The sequence below is a fragment of the Macaca mulatta genome, chromosome 18 (assembly GCF_049350105.2).
Source record: "Macaca mulatta isolate MMU2019108-1 chromosome 18, T2T-MMU8v2.0, whole genome shotgun sequence".
Taxonomy (NCBI): Eukaryota; Metazoa; Chordata; class Mammalia; order Primates; family Cercopithecidae; genus Macaca; species Macaca mulatta.
In genome coordinates, this window is record NC_133423.1 from 80,008,615 (window position 1) to 80,029,868 (window position 21,254).

The following is a 21,254-nucleotide window of genomic DNA, read 5'->3' on the forward strand; positions in this document are numbered from 1 at the left end:
TCTGTTGGGCACCTACTAAATGTCATATCCATATACGTGCAATGATCTATCACCTTTTATAGTTGTAGAATCTGAGGCTCAGAGAGATCGGATTGCTTGTCTGAGGTCACACTGCTGTTGGTATTGCAGCCAGGAGTTGAACTCAAGACTGTGTTTTGGCAAAGCCGTCCTCTTTCCATACTTACTGTTAAATTGTTTTGTTTTGTTTTGTTTTCTTAAACCAAGTGTAGTCCCAACAACGTTGAACAGCGTTTAGGTAGGTAAAAGCTTTGAGGGGACCTTTTAGGGTTTTGATGAGACTTCTTAACAGATATGCATTTCTCAAACATGACAACGTAACATTCATATTAAACATAAAACTTGGTATTTCCATAGAATTTTTCTTTTCTTTTCTTTTTTTTTTTTTTTGAGATGGAGTCTTGCTCTGTCACCCAGGCTGGAGTGCAGTGGCCGGATCTCAGCTCACTGCAAGCTCCTCCTCTCGGGTTCACGCCATTCTCCTGCCTCAGCCTCCCGAGTAGCTGGGACTACAGGCAGCCGCCACTTCGCCCGGCTAATTTTTTGTATTTTTTAGTAGAGACGGGGTTTCACCGTATTAGCCAGGATGGTCTCGATCTCCTGACCTCATGATCCGCCCGTCTCGGCCTCCCAAAGTGCTGGGATTACAGGCTTGAGCCACCGCGCCCGGCCTTCCATAGAATTTTTCATACATTTCTGCATCGTAGTGCATGTGTTTGCCTGAGACATATTAGTCTTTCAGGAAATATTTGAAGACAGAAAGGCAGGATGAGAGGAGAGGAAGGCGGTGGGGATGTGTGGGGTGCTGGTGGGCTGTGTGTTGGGGGGTGGGGGATGCCTGCTACCCTGAGCCTGAGAGCTGCAGAGCCGCTCTGGTACCAGCGAGGACTGGTACATCCTTGCTGCTTCAGCATGCTTCTATCGCCACCTAGCCACCTCGGGGAGAAATGCCCTCTCTGGGCAAGTCCGTCCAGACTTGAATGTTGTTTGCCCACTTACAGGTGGGTAGCTTTAGACCATGAAACTTGGAGAGTCCTTAGTCCTTCCCACAATGGACGCCTGTGCGCCCTGTCTTTTTTTTTAATTAGTGGCTTTCTTTAGCAGTTGATTCCAAGGCCTATTACATTTAAAGATAAATTTTTGAAAATTGGTATCACTGAGGATTGGTACCATTAAGGCTTCTCCGCACAAAAGAAGGGGATTGTTACTCCTTTGAGAGCCCTCTCCTGTGGGAGTGCCTGACACTGCCATGGACCCTCCCCGTGCACATGTCCATATCCAGATCAAATGTGGTCTCCATGAAACTTGTGAAGCAACAGCTTCCATTTAATCAACACTTGCCGTGTGCTGGGGGCTTTATGAGTGTTTTCTCATGTAATTCTCACAGAAATCTTCTGAGGTAGGTATGGTTAAGGGCACCGAGGCACAGTGAGGTCCTGGAGCTGGTCCATGGCAAAGCTGGGATTTGAACCCAATTGGTCTCTTCCCCAGGCCCATGACCCTCCTCTCATCCAGCGTCTCTTGATTTCCCCAACCAAAGTGTCATCTCTCTGCTCTGCAAGCACTTCCTTTCTGTCTCCTAATGCCATTCAGATTATATTTTCTCTTTCTCTAAACCAGAGACTCCAACTCCAGGAGGGACATCGTCCTTTGCTGTGTTGTGTGTGCACACACAGATTCTCACTTGAGGTGGTTACTCAATTCATTCATCCAGGTTGTGAAATTGCAGCAGCTTCAATTTGTTGTTCTATTTCAGTCATTCTGAGGTGGTATCTCCCAAGGTATATAAGGATCCCTGGTGTCAGACAACAGCCCAGGGAATTGTTATTTGCATTCTAATCTGTTCTCGTAGGAGGAGGATGGTCAACTAGTGGTGCTCTATGTAACAAAGGCAGACATGGGATTGACCACTGAGAGAGGCAGAGGGGAAGAGAGACCTGCAGCCAGACTGGAGGCAGGACCACCTGGGAACAGTGAGTCTTGGTTCACATATTTTGAGGAAACTGATCAGCAGGCAGGGAGCAAAGAGTTCCGTCAGCTCCATCCTGGAGCAGGCTGAGTAGAGGCATCAAGAAAACACTCATACAGCCCCCAGCACACGGCAAGTGTTGATTAAATGGAAGCTGTTGCTTCACAAGTTTCATGGAGACCACATTTGATCTGGATATGGACATGTGCACGGGGAGGGTCCATGGCAAACCAGGGACAATGTCACTGGTTTGCTGACTCTTCTTCTTTTTTTTTTTTTTTTTTTTTTTTTTTTTTGAGACATAGTCTTGCTCTGTCGCCCAGGCTGGAGTGCAGTAGTGCGATCTCGGCTTACTGCACCCTCTGCCTCCTGGGTTCAAGTGATTCTCCTGCCTCAGTCTCCCAGGATTAGAGGTGCTAGGAGGCTGAGGATTACAAGCGTCCCCCACCCACGCCCAGCACTGTAAAAGTGCTGGGATTACAGTCCTCCATGACCATGCCCAGCTAATTTTTGTATTTTTTTTTAAGTACAGACAGGGTTTCACCATGCTGGCCAGACTGGTCTCGAACTTCTGACCTCAGGTGATCCGCCCACCTTGGTCTCCCAAAGTGCTGGAATTACAGGCATGAGTCACTGCACCAGGCCAGGCTTGCTGACTCTTGGGAGTGTGGCTATGTTGTAAGTGACAGGCTGTCCCGGGTTCTCCACCTTCAGCCATCGTCACCATCCTGCATGAGGTTCCTCAGCAGGGGACTGAGCACTCGCAGGTCGCTGCTGGGACATGCAGAGGAAAGCAAGACCATCATGTCAGTATGGGAAAAGTGAAGAGTGAGGCCCAGGACTCTGAGAGAAAGGAGTCCTGGCCCAGAGATTGTGTGAGGAGAGCGTGGGATTAATGGGGTGCCCAAAAGCAGAGTCTGGGGGTGATTAGATAGGAAATTAAAGATTGGTGGGTAGAAGGAAAGGAAAGAAATAACAGGTGTAGACAGAAAAATTCACACTAAGAATGACCGTGGGCATGGGACACAGGCCAGTCAGACAGATTGTCAGACACCTGGAGAGGTGCCCAGCAGCTTGGAGCCCTCGGGAGCTCAGGGCACCAGCTCCTGACCAGAATGGAGCAGCCCGGGATCTTACCCACCGCTGCTCTCACGGGGCGCACACTGGCTGAACGTCTGCACGGGGTATAGGCAAGAGGAGAGAGAAACATGAATACCCGAGGTCACCAAAGGACATGCACGCCAGTCAGTGACAAAAGGGAACGTGGCACAGCATGGAGAAGCTGCTCTTAGGTCAGATCAGGCTCCTGTCATCACCACCGGTGACCCTCCCTGCCGGGGAAGGTGGCCCTGGCAGCGAGCACCTGTCCGGCTGGCTGAGCGGCAGCCCACGTGTCCGGGGCAGGGTGGCCAGCTGGCCAGCTGGGCCGGAGCCCAGAGTGCTGAGGCTCGCAGCCCGATCTCGGCAGTCCTGTGCCCTCGCATCAGGCCACAGCCCACAGGTGGCTCTTCCTGCATGCCGGAGGAAACAGAATCCCTGCCAGCAGAGAAGGAGCGGCCCAGCCACTTGCCTGTGGGTTTCATGAAATGTGCGACTCTGATCTCATACCCCTTAGAATTTCTAGTAAAAGATCCAGAATGTCTGACTTCCCAAGAAGGAACCTTCATGGGAAGGAATAGGCAGGAACGTTTTCAGAACCAGTTCCTCAATTTCTCCAGGTTCCAAAAAGCTGCAAGACCATACTCACCTCTTCAGGGTCTCCACATCCCCTGAATATCACATTCAGCTGTTGTTCCCATCACGTCTTGAGTAAATTTTTGTGGCTGTTTCTAATTATCCCCTCTGCCTGGGGAGTTCATTTTGCATCACAGTGTTACTTTGGGCCATCTAAAACTATTTCCATCTTACCATATGTGTTCGGCTCTCACTAATTGGGGAAAGTTATTTTTAGTATTTCCTCTTCTTTCCATCTTTGCAGATTTGCCCTATTTAGGGGGAAAAAAATCCTGAAACAGTTTCTTGTTTTTTAGAGACATACCAGAGATGCTTTTAAAGTTCTACAAGCAACATTTTCATGTGGCGTATGCCTGTAGTCCCAACTACTTGGGAGGCTGAGGCAGGAGGATCACTTGAACCCGGGAGGCGGAGGTTGTAGTGAGACAAGATCATGCCACTGCACTCCAGCCTGGGCAACAGAGTGAGACTCTATATCAAAAAAACAAAAAACAAAAAACAAAAACAAAAACAAACAAAACTTAAACATATTCTCACCATAAAATACAGCAATTGCACTCCTTGGTATTTACCCAAAGGAGTTGACAACATACCCACACAAAAACCTGCATGCAGACATTTATAGCAGCTGTACTCATAATTGCCAAAACCTGGATGCAAACAACATGTCCTTAGATGAATGGATAAATATAAATCGTGGTACATCTAGACAATGGGATATTATTCATTACCAAAAAGAAATGAGCTATCAAGCCATGAAAAGATATGGAGGAACTTTAAATGCATGTTAGTATGTGAAGGAAGACAATCTGAACATCTTCTATGGTTCCAACTATATGATATTCTGGAAAAGGCAAAACTGTGGAGACAGTAAAGGAATCAGTGGTTGCCAGGGGTTAGCAGGGAGGGAAGGATGAACAGGTGGGGCACAGAGGATGTTTAGGACAGTGAAAATACTCCCTATGAGACTGTAATGGTGGATATGTGTCATTATGCAATTGTCCAAATCCATAGAATGTTTAACACCAAGAGTGAAGCGTAATGTAAAATATCAACTTTGCATAATGATATCTCAATGTAGTTTCATCAATTGTAGCAAATGTACCACTCTAGTAGGGAATGTTGACAACGGGGGAGGCTGTGGGTGTGTGGGGTGGCAGTATATGGGAAATCTCTGTACCATCCTCTCAATTTTGCTGTGAACTTAAAACTTCTCTATAAAATAAAGTCTAATAAAAATAAATGTATTTTTTTTAATTAACCACCCTTTATTAAAAGACTTTGTAGGAAATTAAGCTTAACAGAGTAACTGTTACTACATTTTGGTTACTGCTCTTTTTCCAGTCTCTCTCTCTATCCTACAGGTCCAAGAAACTAACTTGGGAAAGAAGAGGGGAAGTTCTTATTTTCACATGCTGGTAAGACATTCTAGTATTACCATGTCGAAATATAAGCTTTAAAATTGTAGACCAGTGGTGGTGGGGGCTCTGCAAACCAGCTATTGAAAAACAAGTGGATTCATCTCTGCACTTTAAATAAGAGGTGATAAGTAGAAAACACAAGTAGGTTCAGAATGGACTAACAGGGCTTTTCAAATTTGAATGTTGTATTAGTCCATTCTCACGCTGCTGTAATGACATCCCTGAGACTGGGTAATTTATAAAGAAAAGAGGTTTAATCGGCTCAAAGTTCTGCAGGTTGTACAGGAAGCACACTGCCGGCATCTGCTCAGCTTCTGGGGAGGCCTCAGGAAACCTACAATTATGGCAGAAGTCGAAGGGGAAGCAGGCATGTCTTACATGGCTGGAGCAGGAGGAAGAGAGAGAGTGGGGAGGTGCCACACACTTAAACAACCAGATCTCGTGAGAACTCACTCATTATTATGAGAACAGAAACAGCACTAAACAGAGATATCCACCCCTAAGAGCCAATCACCTCCCACCAGGCCCCACCTTCAAGATTGAGTATTACATTTTGACATGAGATGTGGGTGGGACACAGATCCAACCTATAGCAAATGTGTGTACAAATCACTTGGGATCTTGTTAAAAATGAAGATTCTGATTCAGTAGATTTGGGACGAGGCCAGTAATTCTGCATGTCTAGCAAGCTCCCATGTCCCAGGTGACATCCGTGCTACTGGTCCAGGAACCACACTTTGGTGGCAAGAATTTGAGTCATTGTGTGTGTTGCTATACTTAGTCTTCCTGGTATTGAACTTGAGACCTTCTTATTCATCTTTGTATCTCCAACACTTATAAGGTGACCAACATCAAGTTAACACATATTTACAGAATAAATAAATCTTAGCCTTTCTTTCTCTGAAACAATGGTGAGAGCAACCCTCTCAGGTATGGATGGGATAATATCCAAAAGTATCCATGCTTCTTCAGGATTTAAGGAAGACCTTCAAAAGAAAATCTAAAGAACAAAAGTGCTCCACATTCGGCCCATATCCACTTCCTTTTTGTAGAAATGATAGAAGCAAAAATAAAGAAAATAGCTTGGTGAGACTAGATGGTTAGATGAAAGGGTTCCAGGGAGTAAAGATGGCAAGAGCTCAAGCTAGCACACTAGAAAAAGTCTCCTTTTCCCGGGTGCCAGTTTCCAAACTATGCTTTGCAAAGAGAACTGTGATGAACATCCTTAAACACTGAATTAATGTGTGTCAGCAAAAAAATTTCCCTAAAATTGTTTTATTCTAAGGATATTAATAGGGAGCGTGCGTGTCCTTTCAGCAACATGCTGGAGCATTGTCTAAAAAGCCCACTGAAGATTATTTAATTCTCTAACAGAATGTCCCTGTGTTTGCCTTTAGTATTTACTATTTGAATATAACTCAGACACTGTGGAGGTCTCTGTGGCCTTATATATTTCCATCCAGTAGAAGGTCTTATTCCAAAGGTTATGGTACCATTGTCCTGCACCATATGATGCAATTATGTATGTAACTTAGCAATGTTATTTAAACATCCTTTTTTAAAAAAAAAATTATTTCTTTAAAGAAATAATTTTATAAATAGAGACGGGGTCTCGCCATATTGCCCAGGCTAGTCTCGAACTCCTGAGCTCAAGTGATCCACCTACCTTGGCCTCCCAAAGTGCTGGCATTACAGGTGTGAGTCACCACACCTGGCCTATTTGAACGTTCTTTTAAAAATGTTACTATAACCCAGCATTTTGGGAGGCCGAAGCAGGTGTATCACTTGAGCTCAGGAGCTCAAGGCCAACCTGGGCAACATGGTGAAACCCCGTCTCAATTAAAAAAAAAAAAAAAAATTCCTTTGAATGCCCAGTTCCTCAAAATGCTTTCTCAACCAGCTTTACCACCTTACTGAATCTCTCACTAATGAACAAATATTTGACATGTTCTAATTGTATATTTGTATGAGAGTCATGTTTTTAACTTTTTGAAAATTATGCTTTGACAGAATAAATTACCAGAAATAGAACTTGGCTCAGAACCTCACATATCTTCAGACCAAGAACAACTATGCTGGAGAAGCTGTATTTCCTTGACCATCACTGAGGAGGCTCATCTGCACCTGGAATGAATTAAGATATCAATGTCCTATTTTGACTGCATGTTGTTCAGAAATGAGACTTTGGGAAGTCTTAGCAGAGGGTAAATGCATTTTGTATGTGTAGGGGAATATAAATAATTTTGGGTCAGTGGGCAGAGGAGTTTTTAATAATTATTTGACACCCCTCCCTTCTGTGGAGCTAATTCCCCTCCCCTTGAGTGAGTCACCTGGTGACTCATTACTAATGAATAGAATGTGGCATAAATGACAGAGCATGACTTTTTTCTTTTCTTTTCTTTCTTTTTTTTTTTTTTTTTTTGAGACAGGGTCTCACTCTGTGGCCCAGACTGGAGTGCCATGGTATAATCACAGCTCACTCAGCTTCAACTTCCTGGGCTCAAGCAATCCTCTCACCTCAGCCTCCCAAGTAACTGGGATTATAGGCACACACCACCACATCCAGACAATTTTTGTATTTTCTGTAGAAACAGGGGTTTCACAGTGTTGACCAGGATGGTCTCGAACTCCTGGACTCAAGTGATCCTCCCACCTCAGCCTCCCAAAATCCTGGGTTTACAGATATGAGCCACTACGCCCAGCCTGACAGAGCATGACTTCTGAGGGTAGGTCATAAAAGACATTGTGACTTCCGGTTTGTTCTTTGAACACTTGTCTAAAGGAAGTCAGCTGCCATGTCTCAATGACACTCAAGTGGCCCTATGGAGGGGCCTAAAACAGCATCCTCCCGCCAACAGCCATCAAGGAACTGAGGAACTGAGGCCCTTTGCTAACAGCCATGAGGGCACGATCATGGAAGTAGATCTCCCGCCCCTGTCAAGCCTTCAGATAACTGCAGCCCCAGCTGACTGCTCAACTGCAACCTCATGAGAAACCCTCAGTTAGGACAACCCAGCTAAGCTATTCTCAAATTCCACAGAAACTGTGAAATAATACATGCTTTTGTTTTAAGCAACTAAGCTTTGGTTAATTTGTTACACAGTAATAGACAATGAATACAGCTGGCTTATCAGGTATGTATAGTTTAAGGCTTTTCATGTAGATTGCAAAATTGCCTTCCTGAAATGTTATGCCAATTTACACTCCCAGGAAGAATTGCATAAGAGTGCTCATGTTCTCAGTCCTTCCTCTTGTTAAGTGCTACATTTTTTCTTTATTCTTTCTGATATTCTTTATTCTTTCTGATAGAAAATGGTATCTTATTTTATTACTCTGATTTATATAGTTTTAAAGTTCAGTGAGGTTGAACACTTTTCATGTATTTATTATCTGTTTTCTGTATCTCTTGATCAAATGCTGTGTATATATATATTCATGGTTAAATTGTAGTGTTAATTTTTTTCATTCATTGATTCCTAAGGTCTATTTGGCTCTTAAGCATCTTATATCTGCCTATTACTATGTTGCAAGTATTTCTTTTAGTTTGCCACATAGATATCCTTATATGGGGGACATGAAGATGTACTGCCTACAACCCTTTCAAGGAAGATTGGTGCCAGCTGTCTCTTGTCTCAGTTGCAGAGAGCTGCCTTGCCCAAGAGTATGCTCTTCCTGTGACCCATATCCATGGACCAGTTGTTGTAGGGTGTAAAGGTCCAGCCATTTCAGCCCACCATGGTCCTGCTCTGGCAAGCCATTGACACTCCCGAGCTCTCCACAGGGTAGCATTACTGATCTGTGTTGTAGTTCAACCACTCCCCTAGAGAAACCCTGCTTCCTTCATCTCCTTTCCACAAGTGTTGATCTGTAACAAACACAGTGCCCATCAAATTTCAACCTGGCATCTGTTTCTAGAATACCTAACCTGTGACATCCTGGAAATTAATTGCTTAATTTGTAATTGATATACTATCTATATACCTCTACACATAAATGCATTACTCTTGAAAATAATGTATTATGTTTCTTCATAGGGGAAACTGGTTCTTTTATAGAACAATTATTGGAATACAAACACAAAAAGTTGAGTGTTATTTAAAAACACAAAATCTTTCCCTATCAGCTGTTATGCAAGTCATTATCTATATCATATTTCTTCAAATAAAACCACCTCCTTATGCTGCGATATGTCCCCTGTCACTTACTATCCCCCTTTATCTTGTTTTTTTTTTTCTTCACAGCATTTTATTTGAGTATCTTTTACATCTGTATCTGCCTCCCCAGCACCTAGAATGGAACATGGCATATAATAGGTGTTCAATAAATATTGATTGACTGGATAGATGAGTAGATCAGTAAATGAGTAAGTGACATTTGGGTAAAGGTAGATAAAGTATATCCAGACCGATACCATATTTGTCCTTCTTCTTCCAGGAAAATGAAGCACAGTATTAATTTGTCTCATATAGAAGTTGCCAAAAATATTTATTGTATGTACACAAATGTATCCAGACCACTCTAGAAACCACCTCTTCTTTGTGCTCTTCTTTCCCCCAGCCTCTCCTCTTTTTGCAGGCTGCAGGACTGCCGAGCTTCGAGGGAGCTGAGAGGAATGCTGTATTCAGGTGATCAGGAGTGGTAACAGATGGTTGGATGCCCTCATTTTGCAGATGCCTCTATATTTGTGCTGCTTAAAAGCATTTTAACTAGCATAGGGCAAAACATGTATTATCTTTTAGTTGCAGCCCTAGTTTCTAGAATCCCGGATTAGTGCGTAGCCCCCTAAACCTCACAGTCACTAATCCACTGCGATGGCTCCTCTGCATCTGTTGATGTTGGATGCTTTCAGCCCCTAGTGAATTCTACGTCTTTAATCTTGTTTGGTGCTGGTTTCTTTTTCCTACCATTAGCTCTTTGGATTGGAATGTGGTTGCCTCATATTTTTTTGTCAGATTCTTTACAGACAAGTAAATAAACTCGAAGAGGGTAAGTAAGGTGACACAGGAGATCTGAGATAGAGCTAGGACTTTTGCCATCTATCCTTGTCATCAAAAGCACTCATTAACCTTATTGTCATTCTGTGGCAGGGTGGTGGAACAGCACAGGTCGATTTAGAGGTTCAGGACAATGGGGAACAGTCACTTTCTCCAGTTCTTTTGTGCAAACAGCTGACCTAAGAGTAAAACTTAAGCATCCAGAATGTCAGGAAAGCACAGTCTATGTTCATATTTAAGTTCATCTATAGCATTTTTGTCACTTTTAGCTACCATTAGGATGCCTTTAAAGCAGTTATTGTCCAACAGATTTCCATTTAAAGGAAAGGATGTTTGTCGTGGTAAGTAATTAAGCAATAGAACATTTCTTAGCTTCTAAGGGAAACCTTTCCGGGTGGAGTCATATGCAGAGGGGGAAATGTCATCTTTTATTCTTTTCCTTCAGAAGGAATTGATTAGACAGAACAACTACAGGAGACCCCAAATGTTGAAATCACCAGAAGGCCTTTAAATTGCATAAAATCAAATTTCTAAAAACATGATTCCACCTGTATTGTTGAAAATAGAGAGGCCAGGCACGATGGCTCACGCCTGTAATCCCAGCACTTTGGGAGGCCAAGGCGGGCGGACCACAAGGTCAGGAGATCAAGACCATCCTGCCCAACATGGTGAAACCCCGTCTCTACTAAAAATACAAAAATTAGCTGGGTGTAGTGGTGGGCGTCTGTAAGCCCAACTACTCAGGAGGCTGAGGCAGGAAAATCGACTGAACTCAGGAGGCGGAGGTTGCAGTGAGCCAAGATCAGTGCCATTGCACTCCAGCCTGGGTCACAGGGCAAGACTCCATCTCAAAAAAAAACAAAAAAAAACAAAAAGAAGAAGAATTAAAGTCCGTTTTATTCAGACGTATCACTGAGGGCTACAGCCCAGAAGCAGACCTCTAGAAAGGTCCATGAAACTACAGCGGCAGCGTTTCAGCTCACTGCTTATATACAGGTGTGGAGATTTTGTTTCTGCAAAATCTCATCAAACTTCCTCAGAAGTTGCATTGGGTGTAAAGTGCATTTGGTTATAGATTACATAGTCATAATCACTAACTTGCCAGACATGATCTTATGTGTAGGAAAAGGCAAGGACTGGGACCATTTATCTTTTTTTTTTGAGACAGTCTTGTTCTGTTGCCCAGGCTGGAGTGCAGTGGCACAAACATATGTCACGGCAGCCTCAACCTCCTGGGCTCAAGCAATCCTCTTTCCTCAGCCTCCTGAGTAGCTGGAACCACACGTGTGGGCCATCATGGCTGGCTAATTTTTTTCATAGAGATTGGAGCGGGGGTCTCACTTTGTCACCCAGGCTGGTTGGTCTCAAACTCCTGGGCTCAAGTGATCATCCCGCCTCAGGTCCCAAAGTGCTGGGATTACAGGCGGGAGCCACTGCTCCTGGCCTCATTTATCTTTTGAGGAATATAGTGACTCAGGCAAGAGAGTTGGGGGTCGTGTGCTCTAGCCTGTTTGGTCCTCAAAGCATCTTTCCCCAAGAGCAGCAAGTTGCCACGGGGCTGGGGCTTTGTGACATTCTGCTGCAGGCAGAAAGCAGCACACGTGACTTCTTATATTTGCTACTTTGTCTTACATTTCTATTGTTGTAATCCCTCCAGGCCCTCTTACCCGACTTGACCTTGAGACCAATGGGTGTGTTGGAAAGAGGCTGGCAAGGTCTGAGGGTACAGCCTGTGGCGGAGGTGGGGCCAGGCAGGCCCAGCCCCTCAAGCCAGGCCGTGGGCCCCAGGGCCCCGCCGGATGGCCGCTCTCTGGGAGCTGCATGCAGAGGTGCCTGGTACCCCCAACCGCGCCCCACGGGGCACCTGACCTCCAGAGGAAGGAAATGAGTCTGGAGATGCCGTAGACGAAAGAGTTGCCGCTTCCTCCGCCTGGGATCACTCACAGATGCCTCAGGGAGGCGGCCGGCCCTGAGTCACGCTGAGCGCTGAGCCGGCTGTGACTCAGCGGGACCGCGGTCCCTTGGCTGCGCCTGGGTTGATTTGCGCCCCGCTTGTTTTCTGCAGAAGACAAGGCCGTCTCGGATTAGACTGCCCCTCCTAAACAACCAGCAACTGTTTTTCTTCCTCAAAGTGCAGTTTCCCTCTGGCACAACCAAAAATAAACACAAACCAGGCTCCTGCCCAAGGAGGAGGCGGGGAGGAAGACAGTCCCCGGGGCGCCCACCGAACGCATGTGAGAGCTCGCAGGTCACCTGCTTGCATGAATCTGTGAAGCAAGCAGCCATGAAGGCAGAGAAACCTCTCCCATCGCAGGCTGCCAGCGCAGAGGCTCTGATTGTTGAGTTGGCGCTCTGTTTATTTCCCCAACTGCCTCCTCTCAGGTTCCGTCCTAACTGCTGGACTCACTGCCGCGTGGGCCTGAGCACATTTCCTTGGCAAATTGTCCTCAGTGGAAGTTTTTTCTTCTCGATGTGGTGAGTCAGAGCTGGCTCACACACAAACACCAAGCAGCAGCCTCAGGGACTAAAGTGCTTTAAGGACACGAGGACCTATCCTCCCTCCCCCTATCTCAGTGGGGTGGGCCCACAGTTCCTGAAAGCTGGCCCAGTGCAGTTCATTTGACAGGCAGAGGCTGAAAATGCAAATCACCCCAGCATAGGTGAGTGCACAGCAGAGACCACGCCCGGGCTGCAGCTTATCCTGAAATCCTGAAGGCAGGAAACACCGTGCCCACAGGAAGAGCTGGGAAGCCTGAACCATGCTAAGATGTCCCAGGGTGAACCGGAGCCACTGGTTAGTCACACTGACTTCACATTTCCTTTGTGAGAAGGAACTGAAGACAGATTCCAGACTTGCTGTGCATAGAATGTATAGTTCATTGCATGTAAGTACACTCATGTGGTTCCAAATCTATAGGATCAATTCAGCCATTTTACCGTTATGTCCATGACATCTGAATTTACAAAAATCTAAGTGTCTCTAAGCTAGAGATACCTGAAACTAAACAGACCCTACGTATTATTCATTTTATTTTTGAATAGATAATTCACTCATATATTCAGATATCAAATCCTCATAAAATGATATTCGTTAAGAATTCTCACTTCCATTCTGTTCCCATTCCTCTCTGCCCCCATAAGTAACCACTTCTACTACTTTTTTTTTTTTTTTTGAGACAGAGTCTCGCTCTGTCGCCCAGGCTGGAGTGCAGTGGCCGGATCTCAGCTCACTGCAAGCTCCGCCTCCCGGGTTTATGCCATTCTCCTGCCTCAGCCTCCTGAGTAGCTGGGACTACAGGCGCCCGCCACCTTGCCCGGCTAATTTTTTGTATTTTTTAGTAGAGACGGGGTTTCACCGTGTTAGCCAGGATGGTCTCGATCTCCTGACCTTGTGATCCGCCCGTCTCGGCCTCCCAAAGTGCTGGGATTACAGGCTTGAGCCACCGCGCCCGGCCAAATTTGTGTTATTTTAAACCACTAAGTTAGTAGTAGCTTGTTACAGACACCACAGGAAATGAACACAACTATTTCCACCTTTTTCTTTTTTTTTTTTTTTTTTTAACTGTTATTTGAGGTTCAGGGATGCATGTGCAGGTTTGTTATGTAGGTAAACTCGTGATATGGGGGTTTGTTGTACCGATTATTTCATCACCCAGGTACTAAGCCTAATACCCAGTAGTTATTTTTTCTGATCCTTTCCCTCCTTCACCCTCCGCCCTCAAGTAGGCCCCGGTGTGTGTTGTTCCCTCTTTGTGTCCATGTGTTCTCATCGTTTAGCTCCAACTTATATATGAAAACATATAGTGTTTGGTTTTCTGTTTCTGCATTAGTTTGCTAAAGATAATGGCTTCCAGCTTCATCTATGTTCCCACAAAAGACATGATCACTTTCTTTTTAGGGCTGCATAGTACTCCGTGGTGTGTATGTACCCTATTTCCACTGTTCACAATAGCAAAGATATGGAATCCACTTTTTTCTTAATGAAAGTTAGCATACCCTGGCCGGGCGCGGTGGCTCACGCCTGTAATGCCAGCACTTTGGGAGGCCGAGGCGGGCAGATCACAAGGTCAGGAGATCGAGACCACGGTGAAACCCCGTCTCTACTAAAAATAGAAAAAATTAGCCGGGCGCAGGGGCGGGCGCCTGTAGTCCCAGCTACTCGGGAGGCTGAGGCAGGAGAATGGCATAAACCCGGGAGGCGGAGCTTGCAGTGAGCCGAGATTGCGCCACTGCACTCCAGCCTGGGCGACAGAGCGAGACTCCGTCTCAAAAAAAAAAAAAAAGAAAGTTAGCATACCCTGTATAGGGTAACCCAAAAGCCTTGGTGGAACTTTAGGCATTAATAACTTCAGAATTATAAATGCTACAAACATCACTTGGAAGTTTTATTGTATAAATCTCTTTTACGCTTATTTAGTTTTGTGAATTTTAAATAGCACATTTTATTTTTTGTTTCAGTATCTCTGATCAAAGATAGAAAACAATAATGAAACAAAAATACTAAGTTTAAAATTTATTATTCCAAATTCACAAGACTAAGTGAATAAGAAATGTATACAAGGCTGAGCATGTTGGCTCACGCCTGTAATCCCAGCACTTTGGGAGACTGAGGTAGGTGGATTGTTTGAACTCAGGAGTTTGAGACCAGCCTAGCAACATGACAAAACCCTGTCTCTACCCCCCAAAAAAAGAAAATTAGCCAGGTGTGGTAGTACATGCCTGTGGTCCCAGCTACTTCGGAGACTGAGGTAGGAGGGTCGTTTGAGCCCAGGAGGTTGAGGCTGCAGTGAGCTGTGATGGCACTACTGCACTCCGGCCTGGGCAACAGAGACCCTGTCTCAAAAATAAAAAAAATAAAAGCTCTTTCCTTGCCTAACGCAGTCATGGTTGTGGTCCCAAGAAGCAGCTGAAGCGGGCAGCAGCTTCATAGCATTTGATGCTGGATAAATTGACCCGTGTGTTTGCTCCTCATCAATCCACCCATCCCCACAAGCTAAGGAAAGTGTTTCTCCCTCATCTTTTCCTAAAGAGCAGAGACTTAAGTATGTCGGACACGAGGTGAAGCAAAGAAGCTTTGCATGCACAGTTTCATTAAGATCAATGGCAAGGTCTGAACTAATGTAACCTACCCTGCTGGATTCATGGATGTCATGAGCACTGACAAGATGTAGAGAATTTCCCTCTGATCTATGACACCAAGGCTCCCTTTCCTGTACATCATATTGCACCTGAGGAGGCCAAGTACAAGTTGTGCAAAGTGAGAAAAATTTTTGTGGACACAAAAGGAACCCCTCATCTGGTGACTCACGACGCTCACACCATCTGCTACCCTGATCCCCTCATCAGGGTGAATGACACCATTCAGATTGATCTGGAGAATGGCAAGATTACTGGTTTCATCAAGTTCGACGCTGGAAACCTGTGTATGGTGACTGGAGGTGCTAACCTGGGAAGAATTGGTGTGGTCACCAACAGAGAGAGGCACCCTGGTTCTTTTGATGTGGTTCATGGGAAAGATGCCAACAGCAACCTCAACAAACCCTGGATTTCTCTTCCCCAAGGAAGGGGTATGCACTTCACCATTGCTGAAGAGACAGACAAGAGACTGGTGACCAAACAGAGCAGTGGGTGAAATGGTCTCTGAGTGACATGTTAGATCTTTGTATGTAATTAAAAATAATATGGGCCAGGTGTGGTGGCTCAAGTCTATAATCCCAACACTTTGGGAGGCCAAAGGGAGTGGATCATCTGAGGTCAGGAGTTTGAGACCAGCCTGGCCAACATGGCAAAACGCCGTCTCTACTAAAAATACAAAAATTAGCCAGGCATGGTGGCTTGTGCCTGTAATCCCAGCTACTCGGGAGGCTGAGGCAAGAGAATCACTTAAACCTGGGAGGCAGAGGTTGCTGTGAGCCAAGATCGAACCACTGCACTCCAGCCTGTGTGTCAGAGTAGGACTCTGTCTCAACAATTATTTAATTAATTAATTACATAATAATATTATATGGCATGATTAATCTAAAAAAGAAAGAAATTTATACAATTAAGTTTTCAAGTCGTGTTTCCTCTATGTTTATAGTACTTTTACTTCTAACATTATAAAAGTTTCGAACTACACTAAGACTTTTGGGATACAGTGGATATTGCTCAGCACTTTGATTTTTGTCAGTCAACAGTATATCCTAGGGTTTTTGTGTCGATACGCAAGGGCTTCTTTTTTTCTTTTATAGTTGGACAGTGTCCTCTCCTGTTGGTGTACCATGATTTATTTAAGTAGTCCTCTATTAATGAATACTTGGGTTGTTTTTAATTATGAAGTGTGCTACATGGGTAATCTTGTACATAGATCATTTTGTGTTGTGCAGGTAGATCTGTAAGTAAATTATCAGAAGTAAGGATGTTGGGTCAAAACCCTACTCTTTAGAAACAAGATTTGCATGAGCTTATTTGCAGGAAAGTAAAAAGAAGCAATAACAGGATGTTATAGATTGTTGGTAGATTGTGGTGGAGAGTGGTAGACTCTGGCAAAGATGGCTACAGTTATTCCTCCCGTCTCTCTGAATGTTCCGGTTCACTGTGACTTTGCCGCGCCTATCATCAAGAGGTCACGTTTATTTATTTACACATTTAGTTTTATTGACACATGTTACATGTATATATTTTCAGAGCACGTGTGATAATTTGATACATTCATATAATCAAATCAGGTAATTGGGATATCCATCACTTTTTTTTTTTAATTGAAACAGAGTCTTTCTCTGTCACCCAGGTTGGAGTGTGGTGGCATGCTCATGGCTCACTGCAGCCTGGACCTCTCAGGCTCAAGCAGCCCTCCCACTTCAGCCTCCCCAGTAGCTGGGACCACAGGCTTGTGCCACCACACCCGGCTAATTTTTTGTATTTTTTGTAGAGAAAGGGTTTTGCCATGTTGCCCAGGCTGGTCTCAAACTCCTAGGCTCAAGCAATCCACCTGCTTTGGCCTCCCAGAGTGCTAGGATTATGGATGTGAGCCACTGCGCCCGGCCAATATCCATCACTCTAAATAATTATCTTTTCTTGATTCTAAGAATGTTCAAATTATTCTCTTCTAGCTATTTGGAAATATATAATCAATTAATGTTAACTATAGTCACCCTACTGATCTATCAAACATCAGGTCTTATATCTTCTCTCTCATATATATTTGTACCCATTAATCCAAGGTCAAGTTGACTTCCTGACTCCTGGGATCTGGGCTGGCTAGTGACTGGCTTTGGCTAATAGAATGTGGAGAAAGTGATATTATAGGACTTCCATGCTGGAGCTTTGAAAGGCCTTGTGGCTCCCTCTGTCTCCTTCTGAACCCTGAGTCCTCCATGAAAAGCCTGGGTGCCTCCACAAGGATGAGAGAGTCAGAGAGCCAGCAACCAGCACAGGTGGGAAGGCCGTCATGGGCCATCCAGCCCCATTGGAGCCTGTGGACGACATGCAAGTGACCCCAGGCCAGACAGCAGGAATACTAGCCAAGCCCAGCCCAATCATCAACCCAGAGGCCTGCTGTTGTTGAAAGTTTCAGGTGCTTTATTATGCAGCAATAGAAAACCCATGCCTCAGGGAAGTAGTTTCTCTTCACAAAACCTTTTTGAAAGGATATACAGTATGTTAGTCACAGCAGGTAAATAACTTTCAGAGTAGCCTGTGGACTCTCAGAAATTTTCTGAGCAAGTCCAATTCAGCTCGTCTCATTTAGCAGGGAGTGTAGGAACTATGGATCCACATCTCAACCCTGAGCATGCCAAAAACCTGGCGACTCAGCACACTATCTCACTTTCACAAAGAGACAGTGGAAGGCTGAGTGTGTGTCGAGGGTGGCTAGGTGAAGGGGTCCCCCCGTCCCGGTGAGGCATTGCTTTCACTGTTGGGCAGCTTCCAAAGTGAAAGGGAAGGAAATCCACTCCTACAGCTTCCCTTCTGAGGCACACTAAGTCTCTTCTCAGTTCAAAAAATCAGGGAAATGAAGAGTCTGAAAGTGGCCTGTTTAGCTTAATCAGGCTCAAAGGAAAGAATATGTTTGATTTCCATTTTTGAACTAATACACCAGAGTTTTCAACATCAAGAAAATCAATTTAATGTGTTGCAACTAGTATTTTTAAAAAATGATATTTGTACACTCATATTCATAGCAGCATTATTCACAATAGCCAGAAAGCAGGAGCAATGCAATGTCCATCGATGAATGAAAGGATAAACCAAATGTTCTATCTATCTCTCTATCTATCTCTCTATCTATCTATCTATCTATCTATCTATCTATCTATCTATCTATCTGGATACATATACATCCAGTGGAATATTACTCAGCCTTAAAAAGGAAAGAAATTTGGACACATGCTATAACATGGAGAACCTTGAGGGCATTATGCCAAATGAAAGAAGCCAGTCACTAAAGGACAAATATGATTCCACTTATATGAAGTACCTAGAGTAGTTAAGTTCAGACGCAGGAAGTAGAATGGAGGTTACCAGAGGCAAAGGAGGGGAAATAGGGAATGGCTGTTTAATAGGTATGGAGTTTGGGATTAGGAAGATGAAAAATGTTCTGGAGATGGGTGGTGGTGATGGTTGCACAGCAGTGCGAATGTAATTAACGCACAGAACCACACACTTAAAAATTAACATGGTTCTTTTTATGTTATAAATATTTTACAATAAAAAATAAGAAGTAGAATAAAATATAGGTTACATAGATGTGTTTATTGTGTGAAAATTTATCAAGATCCACACTTATAATCATGTGCTTTTCTGCCTATTTGCTATGCTTCAATAACAGAATTATTAAAAATCCGAATATAGTAGAAGTCAGAACGCATTGCCCATAATAAGGGTAAGTGTTGTTTTGTGAAACTTTTGTTATAGTTAGAAGTGTGTGTGTGTGTCTGTGTGTGTGTGTGTGTGTGCTGCATTATGATGTTAAGTATATTTTGGATTGTGGTTTTTAAAAAATTGAAGAAACATTATTTTGGGCCTAGTCTCCATTTCTTAGTGCGTGGTTCCTTCCATCTTGAATTTGATATGCTTTTCCCAGTGGAAGTAATTTGATTTTGACATTCATCTATTCAAGCAGAAAAATCCTTTCCCTGGGGTCTTTTCATCATAATCATTTTTCTCCATCTGACTGCTTACAGTAACTAGATTGTATATGCTAGATTAACCAGTAAATTCATGAACAGACTTTCTATCATTTTGCTCCATGGACTGTTCATGAAAGCATTAGCAGCGTACATCACGATGAGAGATGATGATATGAGCTTTATGCTTCAATTCAGAAAAACTACAGTTCCTTTAAACCATAGGGTGTTCGAATTTTCAGATTCCTTGGTGGTTGTGGTTCTAAAGCTCTTGTGCCCATAGGAATCTCATCTGTATCCTCTGAAACAGTGCTTGAGTGTTCATCCAGTGCGTGAACACGTCTGATGGCAATAAGGCATCTCAGCCCATTGATTCATTGCTGGGTAGCCTCCGACTCTAGAAAGCCTGCAAGGGTAGTTTCATGGCAGTCACCCTGCCATGGTAAGTCACCCTGGAACCAGAAGAGGCATCTGTAGTCAGCTAAGCCTTGGTCAAACAGGTGCCTGGAACCATTTGTCATCCACATTTCAAAGGCATCCTTCGTGGGGCATGTGTATTGGTTTAAAAGGGTGCACTTTAATTTTCTGTGTGATTTAATAGAATGGAGCACTTAATGCCAGATACTTCTAAAACAGGATACTTCTAAAACAGGAGAGGAGGCATTGATTTAAGTATTGTGAACATGGGATCAGTGACTGCACACTGATGATTCCATTCTATCTTTATGATCCTGGGGAGAAGGCTGTCACGACTGGGGGACATCTTTCTCTTGGGTCCAAGTGGCCCTGCTCCCCACACCCTCCCTGTTATAGGGGCCGCCTCCAGTGGGGAATGAGGGCCCTGAGGTGCCTCAGCAATGCCTATGGCTGATGGATGAGTCTAATTCTAGGGATCAGTATTTGGAAGTCCACTTGATTATATAAGCCACATCTTCAATTATCAGTTTTATCCATAATGCGGGTAGTATTTTGACTTTCCTTTGCTTTTTGTTTTTACTTTAAGCATGTTACTCATTAGGCCACTGGAATGCAACAACATAGACTTCTATATCCAACTGGCTAAAGAAAGCTGTACAACTGGGCAGATTGGTGAAACTCCAGGTTAGACCCCAACCCTCTATGGCTATTCCTTAGCCCTTTTACCTGGCTTTGGCCAATTTCCTTTCCCATCCTCCTCATCACTGAAGTCAAGCTGCTTCTCTCTGATGTCCAACTGTAGTCTCTGACATCCAGCGGCTTCTCCTCTCTGCTGGCTGAGTTCTGAGTTTCTTATGGGCACAAGATAGGGGGTGGGGTGAGCTAAGGGTGGTTTTGGAAAAGGCAACATGAGCGTGGGAAAACAGGGATGTAAGTCCTCGTTTTGGCCACAGTATTATTAGGCTTTTCGCCTTGAGGGTGGAGCCTTTGCCAGGGACCCACCCTCTTCTGCCCAGAATTTCCCAGCCTCCTGTCCCTGTCATTATTATGCACTGAATGGATTTAGAAATTACTTTTTGTTGACCAGGCGCAGTGGCTCATGCCTGTAATTCCAGCATTTCGGGAGGCTGAGGCAGGTGGATCGCTTGAGCTCAGGAGTTGGAGAGACCAGCCTGGGCAACACGGCAAAACCCTGTCTCTACAAAAAATATAGATAGATAGATAAAGATATAGACATACAAAAATTAGACAGGCATGGTTGCATGGTGGCATTTGCCTGTATTCCCAGCTATCTGTGGGGCTGAGGCAGGAGGATCACTTGAGCTGGGGAGATCAAGGCTGCAGCGAGCCATGTTTGTGCAACTGCACCCCAGCCTGGATGACACAGTGAGACTCTGTCTCAAAACAAGAAAATCAGTTTTTGCTGCAGATTTGACAATGTGTCTTCATTAAGTCAAGCTAAAATTACAAGGCAAAACAGCACTTCTATGCAAATGTTACACTGTGGTAAAGTCATTGTAATTATTAATTTTAGTTGTCAACCTTCTAAGTGGGTTAAGGAATACCCAGACAGCTTATAAAGCATTTTTTTCTG

The 21,254-nt window shown here is 44.2% G+C and overlaps 1 protein-coding gene, 1 long non-coding RNA gene and 1 pseudogene across 3 annotated transcripts in view; all 3 read left to right on the forward strand.

Moving 5' to 3' along the window:
* The window catches only part of LOC106994412 (uncharacterized), a 121,962-nt gene extending 112,634 nt beyond the window's left edge, over positions 1-9,328 (forward strand). Inside the window, exons 5-7 of the long non-coding RNA XR_013408352.1 lie at positions 5,066-5,139; positions 7,153-7,346; positions 7,572-9,328. This is a non-coding gene — a long non-coding RNA (uncharacterized LOC106994412). The remainder of the gene's footprint in view (positions 1-5,065; positions 5,140-7,152; positions 7,347-7,571) is intronic.
* Positions 9,329-11,904: 2,576 nt separating this feature from the next.
* LOC106994409 (uncharacterized) overlaps positions 11,905-21,254 on the forward strand; it is a 74,404-nt gene continuing 65,054 nt past the window's right edge. The window contains exon 1 of one of the 2 annotated variants that reach the window (XM_077975246.1): positions 11,905-13,021. In XM_077975246.1, the coding sequence (XP_077831372.1) occupies positions 12,896-13,021 (126 nt within the window). In that variant the 5' untranslated portion in view covers positions 11,905-12,895. The remainder of the gene's footprint in view (positions 13,022-21,254) is intronic. The other variant, XM_077975245.1, reaches the window with a different exon arrangement.
* On the forward strand, positions 14,997-15,883 carry LOC722373 (small ribosomal subunit protein eS4, X isoform-like; annotated as a pseudogene).